Genomic DNA, 22774 nt, shown 5'->3' on the forward strand with positions numbered 1-22774 from the left:
AGGTTCACAATTTTCCTTTCCATCAACAATGTGGCATCCTTTCATTTCGAACACATTAACCAGCCCATATCAGTGTAGACATCAGCATGGTATTTTTTATCTTTGAGATCTGATGTTTTCAAAATGTTCCTTTAATTATTTTATTAGAGCAATGTAAAAAAAACTCACAATATTCACAATATATCATATTAATAAATACTGTAATAGTAAATAATACTAAAATAACACTTAAGTAAATGGATGCTATTAAGCTTACCCAAATTAGTTGCAGATATTCATAATATATATTAAAAATAGGGCCGGGACTTTAACGTGTTAATTGAGATTAATTAATTACACAAAAAATAACGCGTTAACTAAGATTAATTAATTACAGAAAAAAAATTCCCGCATTTTTAATAACTTATTTTTGCACCGCGGAACGTTTCTCACTGGATGAGTTTCGGCGGACCGATTATACTGGAGCACCAACTAGCGTTCGCATATCACCGCAGCACATGATCGAACCTCAAGTATCACCTCAACGCAAAACATATAGCAGCTAGCGTGGACTTTACATTTTATGTTGAAATATGTGTTATTTTGTTTGTGCAACAGTTTATGTTGAACTCTTTATTGTTTTGGCCAAGGTTATTGAGAGTTTGACTTAGTATGTTATGGCCTCTGAAGCAACAGAGAGATGTTTTCTAATAGTCAGTGTTTCCAAAGTTCTGAATGTAATTGACAGTATTGTGTTTTACTTTTAAAAAAAAAAAAAAAACACTTTACAGAAGGTTCCAGCACCTATAAGCTTCCTGAATTTCTGAAATGTACTATTTCTAATTTTTTTCTAAATATGCTATTGCTACACTTCATGGAAAAAATTGCACTGGTCTGCTAGACTTGGTTGAACATAAATAAACAATATTTTGTTGCTTAAGCTTATGTATTCAGTCATTATTCAATGGTATACTATAAATCCATGTGAAAAAATTATTTCTCACTGTTCTCAGGTCAAATATTTATATGTGATTATAATGCGATTAACTTCGATTAATTAATTACAAAGCCTCTAATTAATTAGATTATTTTTTTTAATCGAGTCCCGGCCCTAATTAAAAACTAAGATCAGACTGAGCTAATATTATTGAATAAAATGCCATTTCAATTGATAAAAAAAAAATAATTACATTACTTGCATGATAAACTACACACTGAGCACATATGCTATCAAAATGGCAAATGTTAACAATTCTAGTTGAATTCATATTGGTTGAGTTGAGTATACAAGCTCATGTATAATGTGAAAATCAGCTAACTCATTGTAACTTAAAATCAAAACTTCATAAGCAAAAAAGTCCAAACTAGTGTAGAGACATCAGAGCACACAGACAGTTGCACCTCCACCAGAGACTGTGTAATACAGTCTGCCTGTTACAGCATCTTGATCACACATAATGATAAGCCGGTCTGTTGCTTTGTTCCACATTCACTCATCTCCTGATGTCTAATGAGTAATATTAGAAGGCTTGTTAGAGCTGATAAAGGCACTTTCCCACAATGCAGTGACATCAAACTACGGTGTCACGGCCCTAATCTACAGCTGCATCTGTGCTCATTATTCCAGAATGCACTGCATGTTCGGCGCATAAGATCATCAGCCATTGCACTGATAATGAGCCCTAATTGGAATATTTTCAAAGGGCTTAAGGACAGGAAAGGGAAGTAATGCCTGTTTGGAAACCTGAAGCAATTGCAAAATGCCCTTTAATGGATTTTAATTCAGCATTAGATGTTAGAAACCTAATTCTGATATTGCAAGATCTCTACTCTGATATTGCAAGATCTACTCACTGCTGTGTGTGTAGGGCTGGGTACCGAACTTCGATGCCTTTATGGTATCGAACGAAAAACTTCGATACTATGAGTATCGAAAAATTATTTATCTTTCGGTGCCAAAGTTCGGTTCCAAAAGCCAAGCGGCCGGATTTTTCTTTTTTTTAGCCAAGCGGCTGTGTGAGCTTGTAGCATATGTGCATGTAAGGACCTAAATTTGCCGTGATTGGCTGTCCACCACCACGTGACGTGACGGGGAGCATTTCTGAAGATACTCGCAGTCACACAACACAACTGTAGTTGTTTTTTTCTCAAAACGTTTCCGTTTTACAATGACAAAGAGGTTTAAAGTGTGGCTACACTTTATAAAAGTGGATGCCGAGTCAGCCAAGTGCAACATATGCGATAAGAGTATTGCAACCAAAGCCGGTGTTAATGAAGCATTTGTTTGGATGAGTGTTTTGCCCTCCCTCCCTGTTTAGTTTGGTCTACTCCATTGTGTATCTTGAAACACGCCCCCTTTCACGTCGTCTTAAAAAACAGAAAGAGAGAGACAGATTTATCCGTCCGCTACAGCGAATTTCTCTGAGCAGCAGGCCACTGTATACGTTCACTTAAAACATTACCGACTGTGTTTACGAGAATACTTGCAGAGACAATTATTTTGGTATAATTGTGTGTGTGCGTTCATTCAGAAGTTACGATACGCGAAAGATGAATTAATTCTCTGTACGCGCATTGTCTGAAATGCTGCTTGGAGTGCGTGCTTTCAAAGAGTGAGTTCTAGAAGAATGTTTGTGTCTTGATGAGCATGTATCGCTCACTAGGAGTCGCTACATGAACAGCTGCTGTTCTTTTTTTTTTTTTTTTTCAACGGTGGATCAGTTGCCCTATTGGTTAAAATCCCCAAACTGTTTACTTAAATATTAAATTAATAAATGACATCAAAACAGGGGAGTTTGTGTTATGATGTAGTGGGCTGCTGTGGGCCAGAAAGTCCAGGGCCACTTTTTGGTCCCAGTCCGCCCCTAAATGGCACACCCCTATCCAAAAAGCACAACCAGTTGTATTAATAATGTTATCCTGAGCGTGAAGTGTTACCAGAATTTGTTTTAATTAAGGTGAAAAATAAAAGTTTTGTGTTTAATGTATTTTTGTTGATGTTGAAATGGATTTTAAAACATATGGTATCAAAAAAGTATCGTTAGGAACCGGTATCGAAACTGAGGTATCGAAATTGGCACCGGATCGAAAAATTTTGAACAATACCCAGCCCTATGTGTGTGCAATGTGACCAATAGGGATGTAACGTTTAACTGTGAGATGGTTGAAAATTTATTCAAATATGTAAAGATTGAAATTGGTTGAGATGCTAAACAAATCGTGACTCATTTAGGGGTAGGAGTTTATATGAATGCATGTCTGAGGGGGACTTACAGTCTTTACAACAGTTTAGATGGTAGTTTTTCTTTTCATGTTGCCTATTTAGTTTTACAAAACTGAAGTCAAATCATTGTGTTTTTGCTTCAAAAATTTTAAATTGTACAATCTAATTCAAATTCAAAACTGTTAATGTTGCATGTATGCAGCATCTTTGTTTGTTCATGATTAAAATGCAAAATGTTACTTATTTATTTGAAAAAATTCAATTTAGTTTTGTTATTTACATTCTATTCAAATTTTGTCATTTAGCAGACAATTTTATCCAAAGCGACTTTCAAATGAGGACAATCAAAGCAATCAAAACCAACAAAAGAGCAATAATATGCAAGAGCTATATTGCCCTAGAAAGGTGAAAGAGCTTAACATAACTTTAAAGTTTTTTACTTGTTTTCATGAGCTGAACTCAAAGATCTCTGACTTTTACTATGTTCACCAAATCTGTCTAAATCTGTGTAAGTGAGCACTTCTCCTTTGCCGAGATAATCCATCCACCTCAGTGGTGTGGCAGATTCCAAGCAAGAAATACCAACATGTTGACTTTGTGTGGCTTAAAATGAATACATTTTCTATATTTGTATGTTATATTATGTGTATATGACAGTAAGGGATGCTTATATTGACCGCTTAACCGTTAACCGAAATTAAACATTTTGACGATTAAGGGGCCGTTCACATATCGCGTCTTTTGGGTGCTCAAGTTTTTTTTTTTTCAAATGTAGAGGCGCGGTATGCACCCTCATAATGAAAGTTACAGCAAAGGTTTTTCGGTGGTGTAAATCGATTGCCGAAATTTCCTTGTAACGGATATCGCGGCTGATGGATGCTTAGCAATGACAGATGCCTCAGGAGCGCAACTGCCCGAGCGCTTTGGAACGAAGGTGAAAACAACACGCCTAGCGTTTTCCACGCGTTTTAGGCGCAACATGTGAACGGCCTCTAATACTATAAGTTAAACTTTTTTTTTTTGCTGCATGGTAATAATACATACAACTCACTGGGCGCGTTGACACAAAATTATCAAGCTCATTTTTTATTGTGCGATTAATTGATTTATCGACTATCGTGACAGGCCTACTCACAACTGCAGACTACGTGTAACCACACCAGCCCAGGACCTCCACATCCAGCATCTTCACCTCCAAGATCGTCTGAGACCAGCCACCGGACAGCTGCAACAATCGGTTTGCATAACCAAAGAATTTCTGCACAGACTGTCATAAAACGTCTCAGGGAAGCTCATCTGCATGCTCGTCATCCTTATCGGGATCTCGACATGACTGCAGTTCGTCATTATAACCGACTTGAGTGGGCAAATGCTCACATTCAATGGTGTCTGGCACTTTGGAGAGGTGTTCTCTTCACGGATGAATCACAGTTTTCCCTGTACAGGGCAGATGAAGAGGATTGGACCAACATTCCACAGGCCACAATCAACAACCTGATCAACTCTATGCAAAAGATATGTGACCAATCACGGAAAGTAGGGACACAAGTCGGTTCTGGGGCATTTTGAGTTATTCGCAGATTCTGAAAGTGTAGTCTCCAAGCTTTCCAACGATGTGTAACACATGGAAATTTGATAATATTTGGAGAAGTTGTAGCCATTTGAAGGTAGGCACTTAAAAAAGCTCAAAAGGGAGAAAATGGCTTCTAAAGATTGTGCAGTTCTCACCTGTTCTCACCTGCTGGGAGTGACAATAGGGCTCATTTACATCTCATTTAGATAAGCCATACCCCCATACCAAGTGTTCTTGCAGATCTCATTGCCTCCAATGAAATAAGTAATTCGGGCACACTTTCTCTTTGTCAGGGTCTTCTTCGTGGATGTAACCATCCCCAAAGTTTGCACTGTGCGTCTGTTTGCCTCTAAATGTCCAATAATTTACATGTCCTGCCACTATTTTTCCGCAGCTAAAGAATACAGCCTTATGTTGTACATAATGTCTGGAGTAAGCTTCTTGCTACAGGACTGTCCCATGCATCTCCTCCAATCTCCTCGTGTAGCATGTAGCATCTACATTCAAAGTAACATATTTTCCACATTTCTCTGTCTTTATCCCCATCAAATGTTACTATGGATATAGCCTCCGATATCTTACAGTCCAACTTGTCTGATGCCAGTCCGTTACATTCTTCCTCGTCTTCATCTTCACTCAGTTTTAGATTAGGGATATTATTCAGTCTTATTATGCTGCTTTCATCGTCGCTCAGATCATCTTCAGAATCAGTGAGCACTCGTTCATAAGCATCCGGCTTGTCGAAGAAGTATTTCTAAACATTTTCGGTGTAACAGCCACGGTTCAGCTTGTCTGTGATAATCTTTGCGGCGTCCATCTTCATTGAATTTTTATATCAGCTAGAGCTGGCCAGAGCGCTGCATAATGAGTAGCCACGCTTCCCTTTAGAGACAAAAGACGGCTTATCCTGTATGGAAATACACACAGACAATGACACGCCCCTACTGCGTGCTAGAATCTCAGAAAAAGAAGCCGATTTCAACCTCAAAATGTACGCTTTCAAATATGCCAACACTGCTATTTAAAACACGGATAGGCTTCTTCACGATCTCAACTAACAGATTCTGCAAAAAAAAACGAAAATCCCAAATTTAGAAATTTTAATTGTGTCACTGGTTTCTGTGACGATTCACATATGTGTTGTAACACCAGATACTGACTGGTTTTTCAAAAACAAAACTGTTGTGTTTATAATTTTGTTCAGTGTACATTAAAAAAATTGGTAACACTTTAGTATAGGGTCCAATTCACACTAATAAGTAGTTGGTTATTAGCATGTCTATTAATAACATATTGGCTGTTTATTAGTGCTTATAAAGTACATATAATGCATGACATCCATAATCCTACCCAATACTCTAAACTTAACAAATACCTTATAAACTATTATTAAGCAGCAAATAAGGAGTTCATTGAGGTAAAAGTCATAGTTAATGGTTAGTTAATAGTAGGGATGCACCGAATCCAGGATTCTGATTCGGTCGAATACCTGGCTTTTTGACGGGGTTCGGTTTCGGCCGAACCTTAGTGTTTTTTTTTTCACCGAACCGAACCCAAGGCTTGCGCTATTTTATTTTTATAATCTTTTAAATATGTATTATATAAAATAGGACGCTGCGCTAGAGCTAAAGTTATATAGCGCTTCCTTTATTTTTGAATTTCTGTACAGAGAGGTCACGCTGTGAAGTATCGATCTTCTACTGCTCCCACATCTTCACGTGATGCGAATTCGCAGGTCAGAGTTCACCAAACTTGAACTTTGGAACGCAGCAAAATGCGAAATTTGTCGCATGAGTTTGCGTTTCCGGTTTGATGCATTCGCATGCGTATGAATGGAATTCAATGGAACGAAAAGTGCAGTGTGACCGCCCCTTTAGAGAGGATCCTCTTCAGTGGTGGAAGACAAACCCGCAGCGATTTTCACTGCTGATAAAAATGGCAAAAATCTACCTCTGTGCGCCAGTAAACCTGTGTACCCAGTGAAAGACTTTTCAGTACTGCTGGGGACATTAGTTCCCACGCTCACAACCGGCTGTCACCTGTTAATGCAGAGCGTTTTGTTTAAAAAAATAAATAAATTAAACTCTCATTTCATGTGAAAGATTAGAGGTTTTACGTTAATGTAATTATGATGCAGGAGATGTGTGTGATCTTCCGTAATATTTTTCGTAATATTTGGCTACTGTTCTAATAGTTATTTATTAAATATAGGCAACTGATTGATAAAACATTGATCAAAATGTATAATTTATACAAAACGAAAATCTTTTAAAAAGAGTTTTCTATAAAACAAAACTTAATGAAGTCATCAAAATCGTATTTTACCAAAAACAGCAACGTTGCTCCCCATGCAGTCTTCTTTGACGCCTCCATCTTTACGTGTAGACTGAGCTCGTGCATCATCTTCACCAGTTATTCAGCCATTAAAGTGTAGGACTATGTATTTCAAAAATGTGTCTAGTACTAGGACCTGACCGACCGCGACCCAAATATCATTAAACATATTTTTGAATGACTCGTAACCGCGGGCGACCGCAGGCACCCGCTCATTTTGGATCAACCCGCGCATCACTGACTTGGGTATAAGCTTGGTAATTGTCGAAAACGTTTTTCTCACTTGTCATCCTTGCATAATGTTGCCTATTCTTTTTTTTTTCTTTTTTACAGTTAAAATAAAATAACATGAAAAATACATTGCTGTGGACATTGTTTACTTCATTAATGTGTTTTACTGTGCTAATGGAATATGCGAGTAGGATTCAGTATTCGGTTTTGAATTCGGACGAATCTTAAACAGTGGATTCGGTATTCGGCCGAACCTCAAAAATCTGGATTTAATAGTGAGAATTGGACCCTAAAATAAATCAGCTGAGACCAGCGACCGCCTGCAGCGCTGGCACTATCGAAGACAGCTGCTCTTCAGCACCAATCTCAGGCCCGCTTCCGGCCGCTTGTCAGTGATCTCCTGCCGCCATCCGTCAATCACAGAAGAGCAATTTCCAGCGGTTTTCACCGCTCTAAAAGAGAGACAAAGTGCAGACAAAGTGGCCTTTTTTGACGCCCCCAGAAAGAGTAAGGGGCAAAGTCCCGCTGAGGCCAGACCACCCCAAAAGCTCTATCGCCTGCCTGCTATGCGACCTGGGCCCACCATGCAAGCGCTGTTATTATGGCGAACACAATAAATATTTAACATTTTCAAAAAGCACCAAGGGGTCTTCGGCCTCAAAACAATGCCTCTCGTGTTGGATCGTCAATGCTATCACTTTATGTTACTCCTCCATGAGCCCAAGTAAGAGCCCACTCCACTAGAGGGATGGCCTCTTCTTGGGCCTGGTCTAGTGGTGTCTCCATTAAAGAGATCTGTGAGGCGGCCGGCTGGTCCACTTCTGTCAGATTCTATAACCTGGATATCGCGACCTTGCACACTCAGGTTCTTTTGGTTTGATATGACAGCCTCTATCAGACTCCGTCATCATGCCACCTCCAGGGAGCTATCTCCCTCTTAGCAGTGTAGCGTTAAGGGTTCGAAGGCTCCAGCCTTCTCACTTCTCCCCTGGACCCCAAGGTGTTCAAGATAAGTTTGGCGTTCCCTACTGTGGCACGGCGCGGTTGAATTCGTTCCCCATACGCAGTATGAGTGAAGTATCAAAATGGAACGTACTCCGTTACGAGCGTAACCTCGGTTCCCTGAGATTATGCATTATATGCCGTGCCACGAGGCTGCAGCTTCAGTGTCTTCACTTCAGTTGTATGACCTGATTTCCTTTGGCGATTTGCCTGCTTATACATCCATTCGCCCCGCCCATTTTGGCGGGCTTTGGCATGCTGCATCGCCACAGGCTCGCGCAGCTACGCAGCGCTGTCATTGGTTTAAACAAGTTTACAGATTAAACCAATGGCAGTGCAGTTGCACTGCGTTATTGAAAAAAGGCTTCAGTATCAAGGAAAAAAGGAGCTTACCCCATACGCAGTACTCGTTCCGTATCTCAGGGAACTGAGGTTACATTTGTAACCGAGTACATTTCTTGAGCATCAGTGCCCGGTTGCATAAAGCACCTTAAGTGTAGTTTTCCCTTAAGTTTCCCCTTACACGTAAGGGTGTTGCATAAAATACCCCTTAAATGTTACTTAAGGGTTTCTTTAGGTGAAATGTTATAAACCCTTAGAATTTGTCTTAAAGGGGGGGGGGGGGGGTGAAATGCTCATTTTCACTCAATATCCTGTTAATCTTGAGTACCTATAGAGTAGTACTGCATCCTTCATAACTCCAAAGAGTCTTTAGTTTTATTATATTTATAAGAGAAAGATAGTCTGTACCGTTTTTTCCCGGGAAAACACGAGTGCCTGGAGGCGTGACGTGTGGGCGGAGCTAAAGAATCATGAGCACGAGTAAGCTTTTGCGTTGAGAGCGTTTGGAAGCTGTGACATTACCGTGAGGAAAAAAACATCATCCCAAACAAACCATGGCTAACAGTCAGATTCAGACGTATATTTATGATCCAGAATCAGATCCAGAGGCTGAAATTTAACAAGAGTAGCAGCAGCAACGACTACAGTAGGACGTCTCTATGTGGTATGTATTGAGACTGTATATATTTGTTAAGCGGTTTTGGAAAATGACTAAGTTCCACTTTATGTCGTCTTTTTTTTTTTTTTTTTAAGTTGTACATGTGGAAAGTGCAGTTTGATGACAACATCGCATGTTGTTTACTTGATGTGCTTACGCACCGATAGCTAAGTTAACAACACAGAGATATTTGAAGCAGTTTTACTCACAGCCTTTGTCGTTGGGACTGCATTATCCTTAAGAAATAAACGATATGCAAATCCGGCGTCAAACTGGGCCTTGTTTGTAAAACAAGCATCTTCGAAATGCAGGAAACAAACAAAAACACTTGCAAAACTCCGTTGATGCTCTGTAAAAATAAACTCCATCCACTGGTCCCTTAATGCTGGTTTTTTTTTGGTAATCTGTGCAGGGTTGTCTTGCCCTGGCAACCAAAAACACACTTGTTCTTTTCTGTCATTTTGGCTCTCGCTCTGATCAGTGAATGTCTCTGCTCTGCTCCACGGGAGCACGCGCTCTTCCGGGAGAAGTGCCCTTAGGACCCATATAAGGAAATTCCGCTCCATCTAACGTCACACAGACTCATACTCGAAAAAAACTTTCCGAAACTTGTGACAAACCGAAAGAGGTATTTTTGGAACAAAAATACTCCTTCAAACGTACAACTTAATTTTTGAAACTTTGTCCATGTTTAGCATGGGAATCCAACTCTTTAACAGTGTAAAAAACTCAGTATGCATGAAATAGCATTTCACCCCCCCTTTAAGTATCCCTTAAACCACATTAAGTGTTGCATAAAGCCCCTTAACTGTCATTTTCCTAAGTATAACATAAGGTTTGGAAAATGTCAAACTTAAGTGTTACACAAAAGTCTTCTACAAGACTTTATATGTAAAAAAAAAGATTTAAATTTATGCATTTATTCACATATAAACATTGATCAATTACATTCAGCACATAATTAGCACAAACGTGACACTCAAGAACAAATTTATTTTCCATAATATTTTATTCCTGTATTTTCCTACATATTACCTGGAGATGACTTAAACACACATAAACCACATATTGTTGAAATCTTGATTTTATTGTGTTTACAGTTCTGCTTTTTATTAAGCGTATAAGTCCGGTTTGGACTTTCTGCGCAAGAACGCCCTCCAGCTTCATTGCATGAGAGTTTAGTGCTTTAATTTTTCACATAGTTTTGGATACAAATAAAATGTCATGCATAGACTATCTTGTCTCTTTGCATTTAAATATGTATTTATTCACACACAAAAAAAAAATGAAAACCTCTACATGCACAGAAATTATGGGAGATCTTTATTTGTTGTCCAAAGATGAATAAAAGTCTTGTGGGATTGAACTGACACAAAGTTGAGTAGTTTATTTGTTTCGGTCTCGTCTGGTCCTTCTCTTTCATATTTGGTTTTCTTTTTTGTTTTCCTTATCCATGTTCTATTGTTTTCTGTGGAAACCTACACCGCTATATGCATTTGCAAATAACGTGACCATGGCAACAGTCGATTTTTTAACGGCAAACCTGGGTCGTTGTTGTGAAACTTAACGGCTTCCCTTTGTTAAGGGAAGTGTTTAAGGGATTATCTGCTACACCCTTAAATAATTACCTTAGGTAAGGGAAAATTAGGCATTAAGTCTCATAGTTAAGGGGGAAAAAATTAAGATGCTTTATGCAACCTGGCACATATCATTATATTAGATTGTTTTCTGAAGGAAAATCATCAGAAACTGAATACTGGAGTACTGGCTTCTGCTTTTTTCTTAAAAATGACACTACTACTACTTTTTATCTATAATTTATTTCTAAAACCAATCTATAATAAATCTAAAATTTTTGTACTACATGTTTCAACCACCTGGGGAAATCCCAACCCCCTGCAAGCAATTTCAGAGTGGGTGAGGTAGAGGTACTCTATGCTGATAAGACCATCTTATCAAATCCTTTATCACAGTGACTTTCAAAGTCATTGGAGCGATGCCAATGTCAGATACAACCCTCTGACCAACAATCCACAGAGAGCACATCATATTAGCATCTGCCACAACACAATAAACAGACATGTGCTCACGTTTACACCTTTAACCTGAACTACTGTCAGCTCCAAAAGTATCACACAGCGCTCACTCTGAAACACCTACGACCCCTGCTAGCTAAATAATTAGACTCAGAGTTTCTTTCACGGTATGAACCCTTGAGCCAGAGCTCTCACTGTCAGAGGAACTTCTCATGAGGGGCACTGTGCAAATAAATTACACAGGTAATGAATAGAGCTATCCTTGAGCCTGGAATGAACCGAGGATGCATGTTAAACAGAATGGACCCTTTGTGCCTCTTAATTTACTGATGTGTAAGCGTGATCAAAATGAAGTTATTAATCAGGATAAATTGAATTAAACATGGAAAAATGTAAAATAAAGCATGGAAATCTCAATTACCTTGTGAAAGCTTCTGAAGTAAGCTGCTTTTTCATCTGGATATTTTTCCAATCGGCGTGGTCCTTTACTGGACGCCTTCTTGAATACAAGCCAGCATCTTCTGAAGATCTGTAAATGGAAGAAACATACTTATAAATTATAATAAATTATAATAAAAATATTATAAATATAATAAATATTAAATTATAATAAAAATCTGATTAGTTTAAAAATAACTGAAATCCATGCTGCTTAATTAATACAATTTAATTGCAATTCATCACAATCTTTATTTGGAGATAAACTGGATTTTTTTTAAAGTCTTTAAACAAATGTATGTAATATATATTTATAAATCTTAAATTATCTAAATACAGAATGAATATAGATATACAATGAAAAAGTTTAAATTAACTTTCAATTAAAGAAAACGAAGCCACAAACATAATACCAGGCTTTATTGACATCTACCAGCTTGAATACAATGTTGAAAACATTTTCCAATAAAACACTTTGCCTAAACTTTCTTATGTAACACAATATACAGTTGAGCAAAGATACGCATGAAAGAACCTCTAAATCTCAGTGCCACTCTCATTTCAATGTCCATTGTCTGAGTTTGCCCCCTGCGTACTATTTAAAGAAATGAAGGTCTAAAATTCTGTCAGAAACATTCCTCCCAGCAACGTCTGAGACTTTCACAGATTAAACACTTACATTCCCCTGACAGCCTTTCAAGGTCAACGGAAAAGAGAGAGTGTGATAGAATGTGCACAATCTCTATAAAAAAAAAATATATATATATATATATATATATATATATATATATATATATATATATTAGGGGTGTAACGGTTCACAAAATTCACGGTTCGGTTCGGTACGATTCACTGATGTCACGGTTCGGTTCGGTACGGTTCGGTACGTTTTAGATACAGCAAAAAGAACAAATTGGCAACAAAGTATGTTTTTTGTTTTTTTTTTTACATTGAACAATGATCTATTCTTTACCCATCTTCTATGGTGTTTTCTTAGCAGCATACTGTATAAAACAAAAACAGCTCCTTATTAAAAAAAATTGAAAATGTTATATTGTTGTAGTAGTTATGAACAAATACAAAGATGTAACTTTTCATATGGAACTCTATAACTCTTTATATTGAGTGTGTTTTTACTCAATTGGTTCTCTATAGGGCTTATGTTTTTTGGAACAAAGCAGGAATTACGGTCTGGCTGAAATGGGCTCGTGAAGGAATATAGTAACGGGGCTAAATTACATTAAGAATGTTCTTAAAACATGCGTTTTCCACTATAGGCGCTCGCTCACTCAGCACACGCTGAAGGCTCGTTGCAAAATGACTAAAGGGTCTTTCACACAGGACGCGATACGCGCGGCGCTGGATCCTGGGCTCAGCGTTGCCCTTCAGATACAACGCGATTTGCGCTGCACTATGCCAAGAGCAAAGTAGGTGGAGTTTTCAAAACTGCCCGTGCATACGTTCTATTTATAACAGCTCTTCTATAACGTGCAGGCCTGTTAATTGAATCGTACTGCTCAGGAAATTCCGACACAGTACAGTACTAGTCCATTTTGATTACCGTGCTTGTTTGGATGTCCCGATCGATTGGTAAAGTGCACCCAAACACCTGACCTGTTGGTTATTGGAGGATCTTCTATTTGTGGTCTGTTAAACGCATTGGCCATTTTGCAACGAGCCTTCAGCGCGTACTGAGTGAGCGAACGCCTGACCTGAGTAGCCTAACATAAACATATAAGCTGGTGTTTTTTTTTTCTTGTTCGGGGGTGTCAGGGGCGTTGCCTGTTACGTCGTTTGGGTTATTGGGCTACCTTGTTGAACGCATATCATTATATTTCACAATTTTTTCTTTATTTTCCAAATATAATTAATTAGTCCAACGAACCGTTCGGTACATAATGCGTACCGCGTACCGAACCGAAAGCCTCGTACCGAACGGTTCAATACGAATACGCGTATCGTTACACCCCTAATATATATATATATATATATATATATATATATATATATATATATATATATATATATATATATATATATATATATATATATATTTAAATCCACAAACACACACTCATTTCAATCCATTTCCCCGGACACTTGTGTTTATTATGTTACACTGCCCAAAAACAGACCCAGTTATCTCCCTAAATGGCATAGGGAAAACCACTTTGACCAATCAATAACCCAGCAGTTCCAACTTTCATAATTAACAAATGAGGTTTGAATGGCCTTTTCTTAGCAGGACCATCCACATCTGTTTAATATCTCTGATTAATTTGCATGATAAAACATCACACGATTCTTCTAATGTAGCTGAACATTTTACGATGGATATTTACCGAGGCTTAAGAGTCCACCTGGATCAGTGCCACTGTTTATTGTCTTTAATATAGAATTTTAATGGTACCTCGAGTCTGGTTTTCAAAAAGAAATTCTGCATACCTATATTGTGTGTTGTGCCGAGGAGCATAATGCCACCAGAGCACACTTAAAAACATATGACCCAGCATGCTTTTAAGGTTAGGAGGATTCATTTACAGAATCCTGCTGCAGGCAACCAGTGCTCATTTGTTGATGTATGAGTATTCCTGTCGGGATTCATATACATGAGCAAGATTAATTTGTTTACTCCACTGATGTAGTGCATGGGAAAAGAACAATGCTTAATTTGGCACTCAACATAATTGATCTGGTTGAATTCCTGTACGCACGCCTGGTGCTCCTGATACCTGCTATGTGTGTCGAGCCAAAAGGTTACATGCAAAATAGCTCCATTTCATCCACATTGTAGCAAATGGGAAAATCAGGAACTCTGTAAAAAGAATATTTTGCAGTTTAGTTGTTTCAATTTATTTTGTAAAGTTGAATTAACTTGCCGTTTATGAATTTTTTCATTAAGCTTAATATTTTAGTTCGTAAGTTGACAAAACTAGCAATATGCCCCCTTAACTTAAAAAAAAAAATGTGTTGAATCAATTTAGTAACAATATCATGTAACTTTTATTAACGTCAATTATCGGGAGATCTTGTGAAGACTTGCAGACAGGACCCACCCCCCATCTGAGTGTTGCCCCTCCTAAAAACATTATTAAAAAACCACACTGTGTATTGTAAATAACATTTTATACTTTAATAACTTTGTAAGCAGTAAAACAACACGAATGCAAATGGGGAGAAAATTGGGTTTTAAGTTTAGAAACATTTTGAGTCTCCCCCTCCCTTGCCTCACAGTGCTTTGGTCCAAATGCTTTCCTCTTTTACATCACCTCAGTGTTGCCAATTCCACGGTTTCTCTGCAGAAATGGGCTACTTTGAAGGGGCCATATGATGCAATTTCAATTTTTCCTTGCTCTTTGGAGAGTTACAAGCTCTTCACGATGTGGGAAGGTTTGCATAATGCCGCCCAAATGTTGACACAAAGAAAGAAGGTGTAACTTTTATTGTTGCCGTTGCCGCTTCCACCATGTTGAAGAGACACTGTGTGTTTCACTGGGAAAGTGTTTGGCCTTCCAAAAGAGGACACAACTAGAAATCAACTAGTGGTTAAGTTGTATTTACAATACTGTTGCAGAACAGTTCAACCCAAATATTCAGATGTGTGCAGCGCATTATATGGAGGACGAAGACTGTTATATGGAGGACAAGAAGAGTAGCCTACAATGCCGGTGTTTGTTTCTATAAAGTGGGGTAATTCCAACTTTGCAAGGACAGTCTGAAAGTAAAAAAAGTGACATGACATAACCCATACTCAGAATTTGTGCTCTGCATTTAACCCATCCAAAGTGCACACACATATGGAAGCATATGGGTAGCATTATTCAATTTGGTATGTAATATGCAAAATGACAATGCAATATGTAAAATGGCAATGCATTTCTGTATTTACATTTACATTTTCCAATACATTTGTGCAATGTTTGGTGCAAATTGAAAATGGAAATTAAATTACATAAGTTTCATTTGCCATTTCATACACCAGTTTTAATACTTAAAATGAATACTAATTTTAACGCTTTATAAGTTGTAAAATGAAAATGAAAATGTATTACAGATATGATTAGATATGTCTAACATGTTCAAGCAAAAACTGTGGCAAAATGATAATTCAAATGCTATTTTTCTTAAATGCATTAACACTCACAGTCAAGACACTTACGATTGCATTTTCATTCAGTGTCCCGCAGTGAATGTAGCAAAATTCAATGTGCACATTGAAAATGCATTCCGAGCCGATCACGTGTCCCCGCCCTCACTGCGCCCTCACTGCGTGAACAAGGCGGGGCTTGCAGAAGGTCAAGAGACTCAATTCTCAAGAAGAGGATTCAATAGTGCCCAGCTATATCTGATTCAAATATTATGCTAATTAACAGTGAGCGGTGGTTTCAGACATTACAGTGCTTCACTCGCACTGACTCTTATTCTGCCTGAAAGAATAAAAAGACCGAGCTGAAGGTGGAGCGATTCGACCAATCAGATGAAAGCAGCGTTTCAGCTCCACTCACAAGTGCGAATGAAATATTGAAGCCATAAACCGAAATGATCAAAATGTACACGGACCAACTGTCTTGTCCATGTTCTCTATTGAATCCTCTTCTTGAGTCTTGAGTCTCTTTACCTTCTGCAAGCGGGAGGGGGCGGAGATGTGATCGGCTCGGAATGCATTTTCAATGTGCACACTGAATTTTGCTACATTCATTGCGGGACACTGAATGAAAATTCAATTGTAAGTGTCTTGACTGTGAGTGTTAATGCATTTAAGAAAAATAGCATTTGAATTATCATTTTGCCACAGTTTTTGCTTGAACATGTTAGAAATATCTAATCATTTCTGTAATACATTTTCATTTGCATTTTGCAACTTATAAAGCGTTAAAATGAATATTCATTTTACATATTAAAACTGGTGTAGGAAATGGCAAATGAAAATTATGTAATTTAATTTTCATTTTCATTTTGCACCAAACGTTGCACAAATGTATTGGAAAATGTAAATGTAAATACAGAAATGCATTGCCATTTTACATATTGCATTGTCATTTTGCATATTACATCCCAAATTGAATAATGCTACCCATATGCTTCCATACACATACAGCAGTGAACACACACAAACCATGAACACACACCCGGAGCAGTGGGCAGCCATTTATGCTGCGGCGCCCGGGGAGCAGTTGGGGGTTCGGTGCCTTGCTCAAGGGCACCTCAGTCATGGTGTTGGCGGCCCGAGACTTGAACCCCCAACCCTAGGATTAGGAGTCAAACTTTCTAAACACTAGGCCACGACTTCCCCCACTTGCACTTCTGACTCACAGTCTGTTAGTACATTTTCATATTTAAAGAATTTACCACTGATGATTCAAACGTGAGTCTTGAGCAGTGCAGAGTAGCACTTGTTTGTTGTTTCTCTGATCACATGGTTTTATGGTTTTACAGTATAATTCATTATAATCAGTAATTACTGTATGTCCATTTTCTGTGTAAATGCACTGGCTGTAAGGCTAAATAACCATTTTATTTGAACAAATTGCATAATATATAATGTATTATCAATGTTGGAGAGTAACTAGTTACATGTAATGGAGTTTAATTTACAAAATAAATGTAACTGTAATCTAAATTTCAGTTACAGTACTTATGAAAATGTTAACGATAACAAGGGGGATACATCTGAATATTTTCTCTGTGTGTGTGTTTGAGTTTGAGAGAGAGAGAAAATATTCAGATATATCCCCCCTTATAATCATTACCGTTTTCAAAAGTACTGTAACTAAGAGAGCGAGCGAGAGAGCGAGAGAGAGATTTAATTGGATTCATTACTCTTTTTAATTTATTTTATGAGACACCAATTTTAAAAAACAGTATCATACCTAATAAACTATTTATTGTTATAATTTTAAATCAGTATTTAACCTCAGAATGATCTCAGTGTAAAAAAATAAAAATATATAAATCTGGTGATAAAATCTGAATTTTGTGGTACCTGTGCTTTAAATTTCGATAAGTATAATCCTAAGTCAAGTAATGAAGGGTTTTGAAAGTCTGACAGTAATCAGTGTTGAGTACTACTAACCCTGACTTCTTTAAATGTATGAAAATGAATAACAGTTGAAAACATTCATTAGAAATATAATAAAAATGTAATCAGTTACATTACTTTAATAAAGTAATTTAAATAGTGACACTACTTATTACATTTTAAATGGGGTAAAATAGTTTTTTTTTTTTCTTCTATTGGGCTAAAAAAGAATGGTGTAGGATTTACTTCATTTTCACTCAGAAATTGCTGCTACATTTCACAAATAAATACAAATATATTAATTAAACACGAACTTTTAAGCAAAACACACAAAGAGTATTTTCTTATATATATTTAAAAAAAAACATTTACAAATTATTTATTTATTTACAATGATGATTTTTGATATTTTATTTATAATGAATTATAAGACCAAGCTAATATAATTACTGTACCTGAAACTTATGGACTTTATTATGTCTCCTAAGTAAGAAAACTTTCCTTTGGGTTGATCTCTATCAAGGGTTTGACCATGTAGCAAAAGCTACAATGTATTTTATTGTTCCCTATCTTTCAGTTTCTCAACAATACGAAAAGTCCCGTAACCTATTCAGAACAGGAACTTCTTAGGCAATGAATAAAAGATTTCCCACACTTTGCTCACAAAGCCTGAACACAGCCAGAGTGTTTGCAAACTGAACTAGTTCTATATCTCATGCTACTGTATATATGTTCTCATTCTCAACGGCATTTTAGATATAAAAAAAATAAAATAAAAGTAAAAATAAATAAATAAATACAAACTCAGATGTAGGTAGTTTGTTTTGTCACTTTGCATATTGCGTATTTCTTAAATTGTGCCAGTAAAGCTGGTGCAAGTTCATCCGAGCACCATTCCATAGAATTGACTTGAATTTTTTCCCAAAAAGCTGCAGATTTTCTGCTACAATCTAAATAGACACCCACTTAATTTTTTTTTTTTTTTTTAAAGGTTGAAATTGGCAAGTAAATGCAACTTGAGTGTGTAATAGCTTTATATAAATGCTAATTCTGACCATGGCATTTAATTCTTTTCATGGTATTATCCCCAAATAAACACACTACTCTTACCCAATTTTCACTTTACGCAACCATGGCCAAAGTCATCAAGCCTAACTATGACTGACATAAATGAATTTGCAATCAGCCTCCCTCTTTCTCCATCACTTAGTGCAGCTCAATCGACGGCAGGAGTTACGGGCGGACAGTATCTCTGCAAAGCTCTCTGATTGCATACTGAAATTTCAAAGGCTGATTAATGAACAAACCTTCCGTCTCTGGAGTGGATTGTTCAATTATGAATCAGGATGCAATGTACTCTCCAAACCGTCAAAATTATACATACACGCATAAGGACTCTTCAGTGGAAACTAAGCCAGGTAAATTTAGCCACTTCATTAAGAACCAGCCGTAAATAGTGTTTACAAAAATTCTGCAGAGTTTGATAAGGATTGATGCATGCCATATATAACATTTAATAGAGCACTTTAATCCCAGTAGATATTTTTAGAGGATTCTCAGAGGAAAACACTGCTTAAATTACTAGCAGGCTGAAACAAGCCAAAAGGGCTGTTATGGATGAATTTCCTACGTCCTATGTCATCCGCTGGAACACAACTCTCTTCCGTACATGTATACGGAAACTAGAGATTACAGTTTATATCGTTTTAAATATTGATTTTATTCTTACACAAATGCATCGATTCACTTTAGAAGGCCTTTATTAACCATCTGGATTCACGTGCACTTTTTATGATTGATGGATGCACTTCATTGGACTTTAAAATCTCGACTAAGGATGCACAATCTTCTCTGAACGTTATCAGAATCAGTGGATAAAGGCTTAAAGTGGCATGAAAACTTTAACATTTAAAAGTTCTAATGATATTTTCACGTTATTTATATTTTCAAATTACGCACATTAGTTTAAAACTCAAAGAATAAAGGCAGTTACTTCTCGTTTAATCTTCTTTGAATTTTCGGCCTATATTATTGTTTGCTATGTATCACATTAATCCATGTCATCACGTTTATGATCAGATGTACCGCTTTATCGGCACCCTTATTTGCGCATATTTACAGGGTTTCTGCAGGATTTTTAAGCTCAAATTGAAGACCTTTTTAAGACCTGCACAAACAAATGCATACTATATGAGCGGGGTTGGGCAGTGTCTATAGTACCATATTAAACTGTAAAATTACTGTAAAAAGCATAAAACGTTTTATAAAATGCTAAACTTTACATTCCAGCCTTTAAACCATGGATGATTCAGAAGTATTCATTATTATATTCATTTTAACAATTATTATCGATATAATATTCCATAATTAAATAATATAAATTAGGGATATTTGATATATGCAAAATATGATATCAATTATTTTCGGGGATTTTATTATTAACAGTAATTAGAGTGTGTTATTGTGCTGATATCTTATTTCTAATTGTGCTAACAGCTGGCTCCTGCATTTGGTAAGTTCATAGCAAAGTAATAGAAATGAATCATTTCCAACTAGTTTTATGGCCATTTTTATCTTTAAGCCCTTTTTTCTTGCATTTGGGCTTTTACCAAGCAAATTAAATCAGTTTCAACAAAATTGATTTTTTGCACTGCAGAGGAAACACAGGAGCCGCATTAGAAGTGTAATTTAGATGCATTTACACACTGTTTTTATATATATATATACACACAAGTGTTTTTTTACAGCTGTTCTTTGCACAAAAGGGCTTAAGAATCACACCTGTATTTGTGTAAAGTGTAGGCTAAATGTAGGCATCAAAATATATAGGGCCTATATATAAAAAAGAAACAAATCACGACACTTGAAATATGAGGCCCAAAACAGATGAATGCTACCATGACCCTGTCAGCATGCAGGAATATCTGTGTTTATGACATTGGCTTATCAAAAGACAATGCAGCTCAGTCAGAGAGAGATGACTGACCTTTTCATGTGCCAGTAAGATGATGTGAGCCACCTTGGAGGCTCCACTGTCTGACGCTTCACCTCTCTAATAAAATCTGTGTCTGCTGTGATCCAAACCACAAGCTGCTAACAGAGGTTATCTGATTACTTAGAAGACACTGCAATCATACTCACTCTACACCGAGGGAGGCAGAGAATCAACACTGCCGTAACTTGCTTGGCAACCTCAAACATATCTGAACAAACTGAATACACAGATTAAATAAACTGCACATTACTACGTGACTTGTAAACAAAATATCAGTTTTCAATGCAAATATTTGTAGAAAATTCCTTTCAGACAAGTCTTGATAAAAATAAAAACTAAACATATTCAGTGAAAGTATGTCTACAAAAAGTGAAATGGGGCTCCAATATAATTTATTTGTAGTACATCTAATTTAATATGGTCTACTGTAAGGATTGAGGAATAAGGAGACAGGAGTAGCAGGAATAACAGTCTTTCATGAACAAACCAAAGGGTAACACAAAGCAGGCAGGAGACACACGTAGCACTAATAGATTTGTAACACTGGACAAACGAACCATAGAACAGACAACACTTTGAATATTAAACTTAACGAGGGTAATAGACGAGACACACCTGAATCAAATGAGTACAAACAAGGGAGAAACTGGGTCACAGGGAGCACATGGGGACAGAAACACAACAAAACAGGAACACAAGTATGACAAAATCATTATTTTTGAGGGCTTTCTATTATTATTAGGGCTGTCACTTTTAGTTTGAAAATCGATTGCACAATCGATCGGACCAACCAAAAAGTTTTGAAAATGAAAATAGGGAATCGATTTTAACCAAATATGTACACTATTACTTTTTTAATACTTAAACGATTAAAAAATATAGATGTAACAAAACTCACAACCAAGCAGAAAAAGAAAATAAAGAATTCCGAAAGTGCAGTATGCATTGCGAAAGCTAGACAGAAAATACAAGCATTTTTTCACGCCTATAAGACCCAATGATGTGAAAGTGTTCTCTTATGCTGTGTTCTGGCGCGAATGATTTCAATGTTAAGTCAATGTAAAGGCGCGTTTAAGAGCCTTTACATACTGAGGTCTCGCGGCGAGGCGAAGACGCGAATTCGCTTCATTCGCACATCTTGTTACAGGAGATTCTGAGTTATGAAAAGGATAATTTCAAGCTGACAGCGATCGGCTTTTGTGATGGAAAATTGGCAGTAATACCCCCACCTTGCGCAGCTGTACCCGAGTGTCCCTGGGACATCAGTGCGGTCGGAGCGTGTCTTCTCAAGAGCTGGACATATGGTGAATAAAAAATGCTCTGCTCTGGACCCCGAAAATGTTGATCGACTTGTTTTCCTGTCCAATAAATTTGTAATGTCCCTAGCCTTTTTGCGGCTAGCCTAAGTGTCGATTACGTTCAATCAAATAAAAAAACACACATGGCCTGTTCTCAAGTCCATTTAAAAGTTTAATTTTTTGAACAGTTGTTTGAAATGAATTGAATCATTATTTAAAATAATCTTGGAGATTTTTTAAATGCCTAAATCATAAATGCAGCCGGGTTGAAGCCTGCAGTGATGTTTTTCTTTTGTTATGGCAGCCATCCCCTCTGTATATATATTTTTTCGAGAATTTTGCACTTCTGTTGCTGTTTGTTTTTCTGCCAGAAACTTCATGCCAATAAATAAGAAATATTGCTGACTTGTGCGTTTCCAGCGCTCTCTTTATGTTCGTCCGTTATTTGACGTTGAAAAAGGAAACTTATTTTTTTAGACATGGAAAATCGATTTTACAATCGATGCAATGAACACTTATGTCTTACTTCTTGCTCACGTCTTTTATGCTCAATTAGTCTGCATTTATTTGATTAAAAACAGAAATAAATACAGTAATATAGTGAAATTATTATAAGTTATTATTACTATTATTAATAATGGTAATT

General features: G+C 37.0%; 1 protein-coding gene across 2 annotated transcripts in view; it reads right to left on the reverse strand.

Annotated features, from left to right (window-relative positions):
• The window catches only part of dok6 (docking protein 6), a 92496-nt gene that overhangs the window by 45729 nt on the left and 23993 nt on the right, over positions 1–22774 (reverse strand). For both annotated transcript variants that reach the window (XM_026201031.1, XM_026201032.1), the window contains exon 2: positions 11800–11907. In XM_026201031.1, the coding sequence (XP_026056816.1) occupies positions 11800–11907 (108 nt within the window). The remainder of the gene's footprint in view (positions 1–11799; positions 11908–22774) is intronic.

Source organism: Carassius auratus, chromosome 24, assembly GCF_003368295.1.
Source record: "Carassius auratus strain Wakin chromosome 24, ASM336829v1, whole genome shotgun sequence".
Taxonomy (NCBI): Eukaryota; Metazoa; Chordata; class Actinopteri; order Cypriniformes; family Cyprinidae; genus Carassius; species Carassius auratus.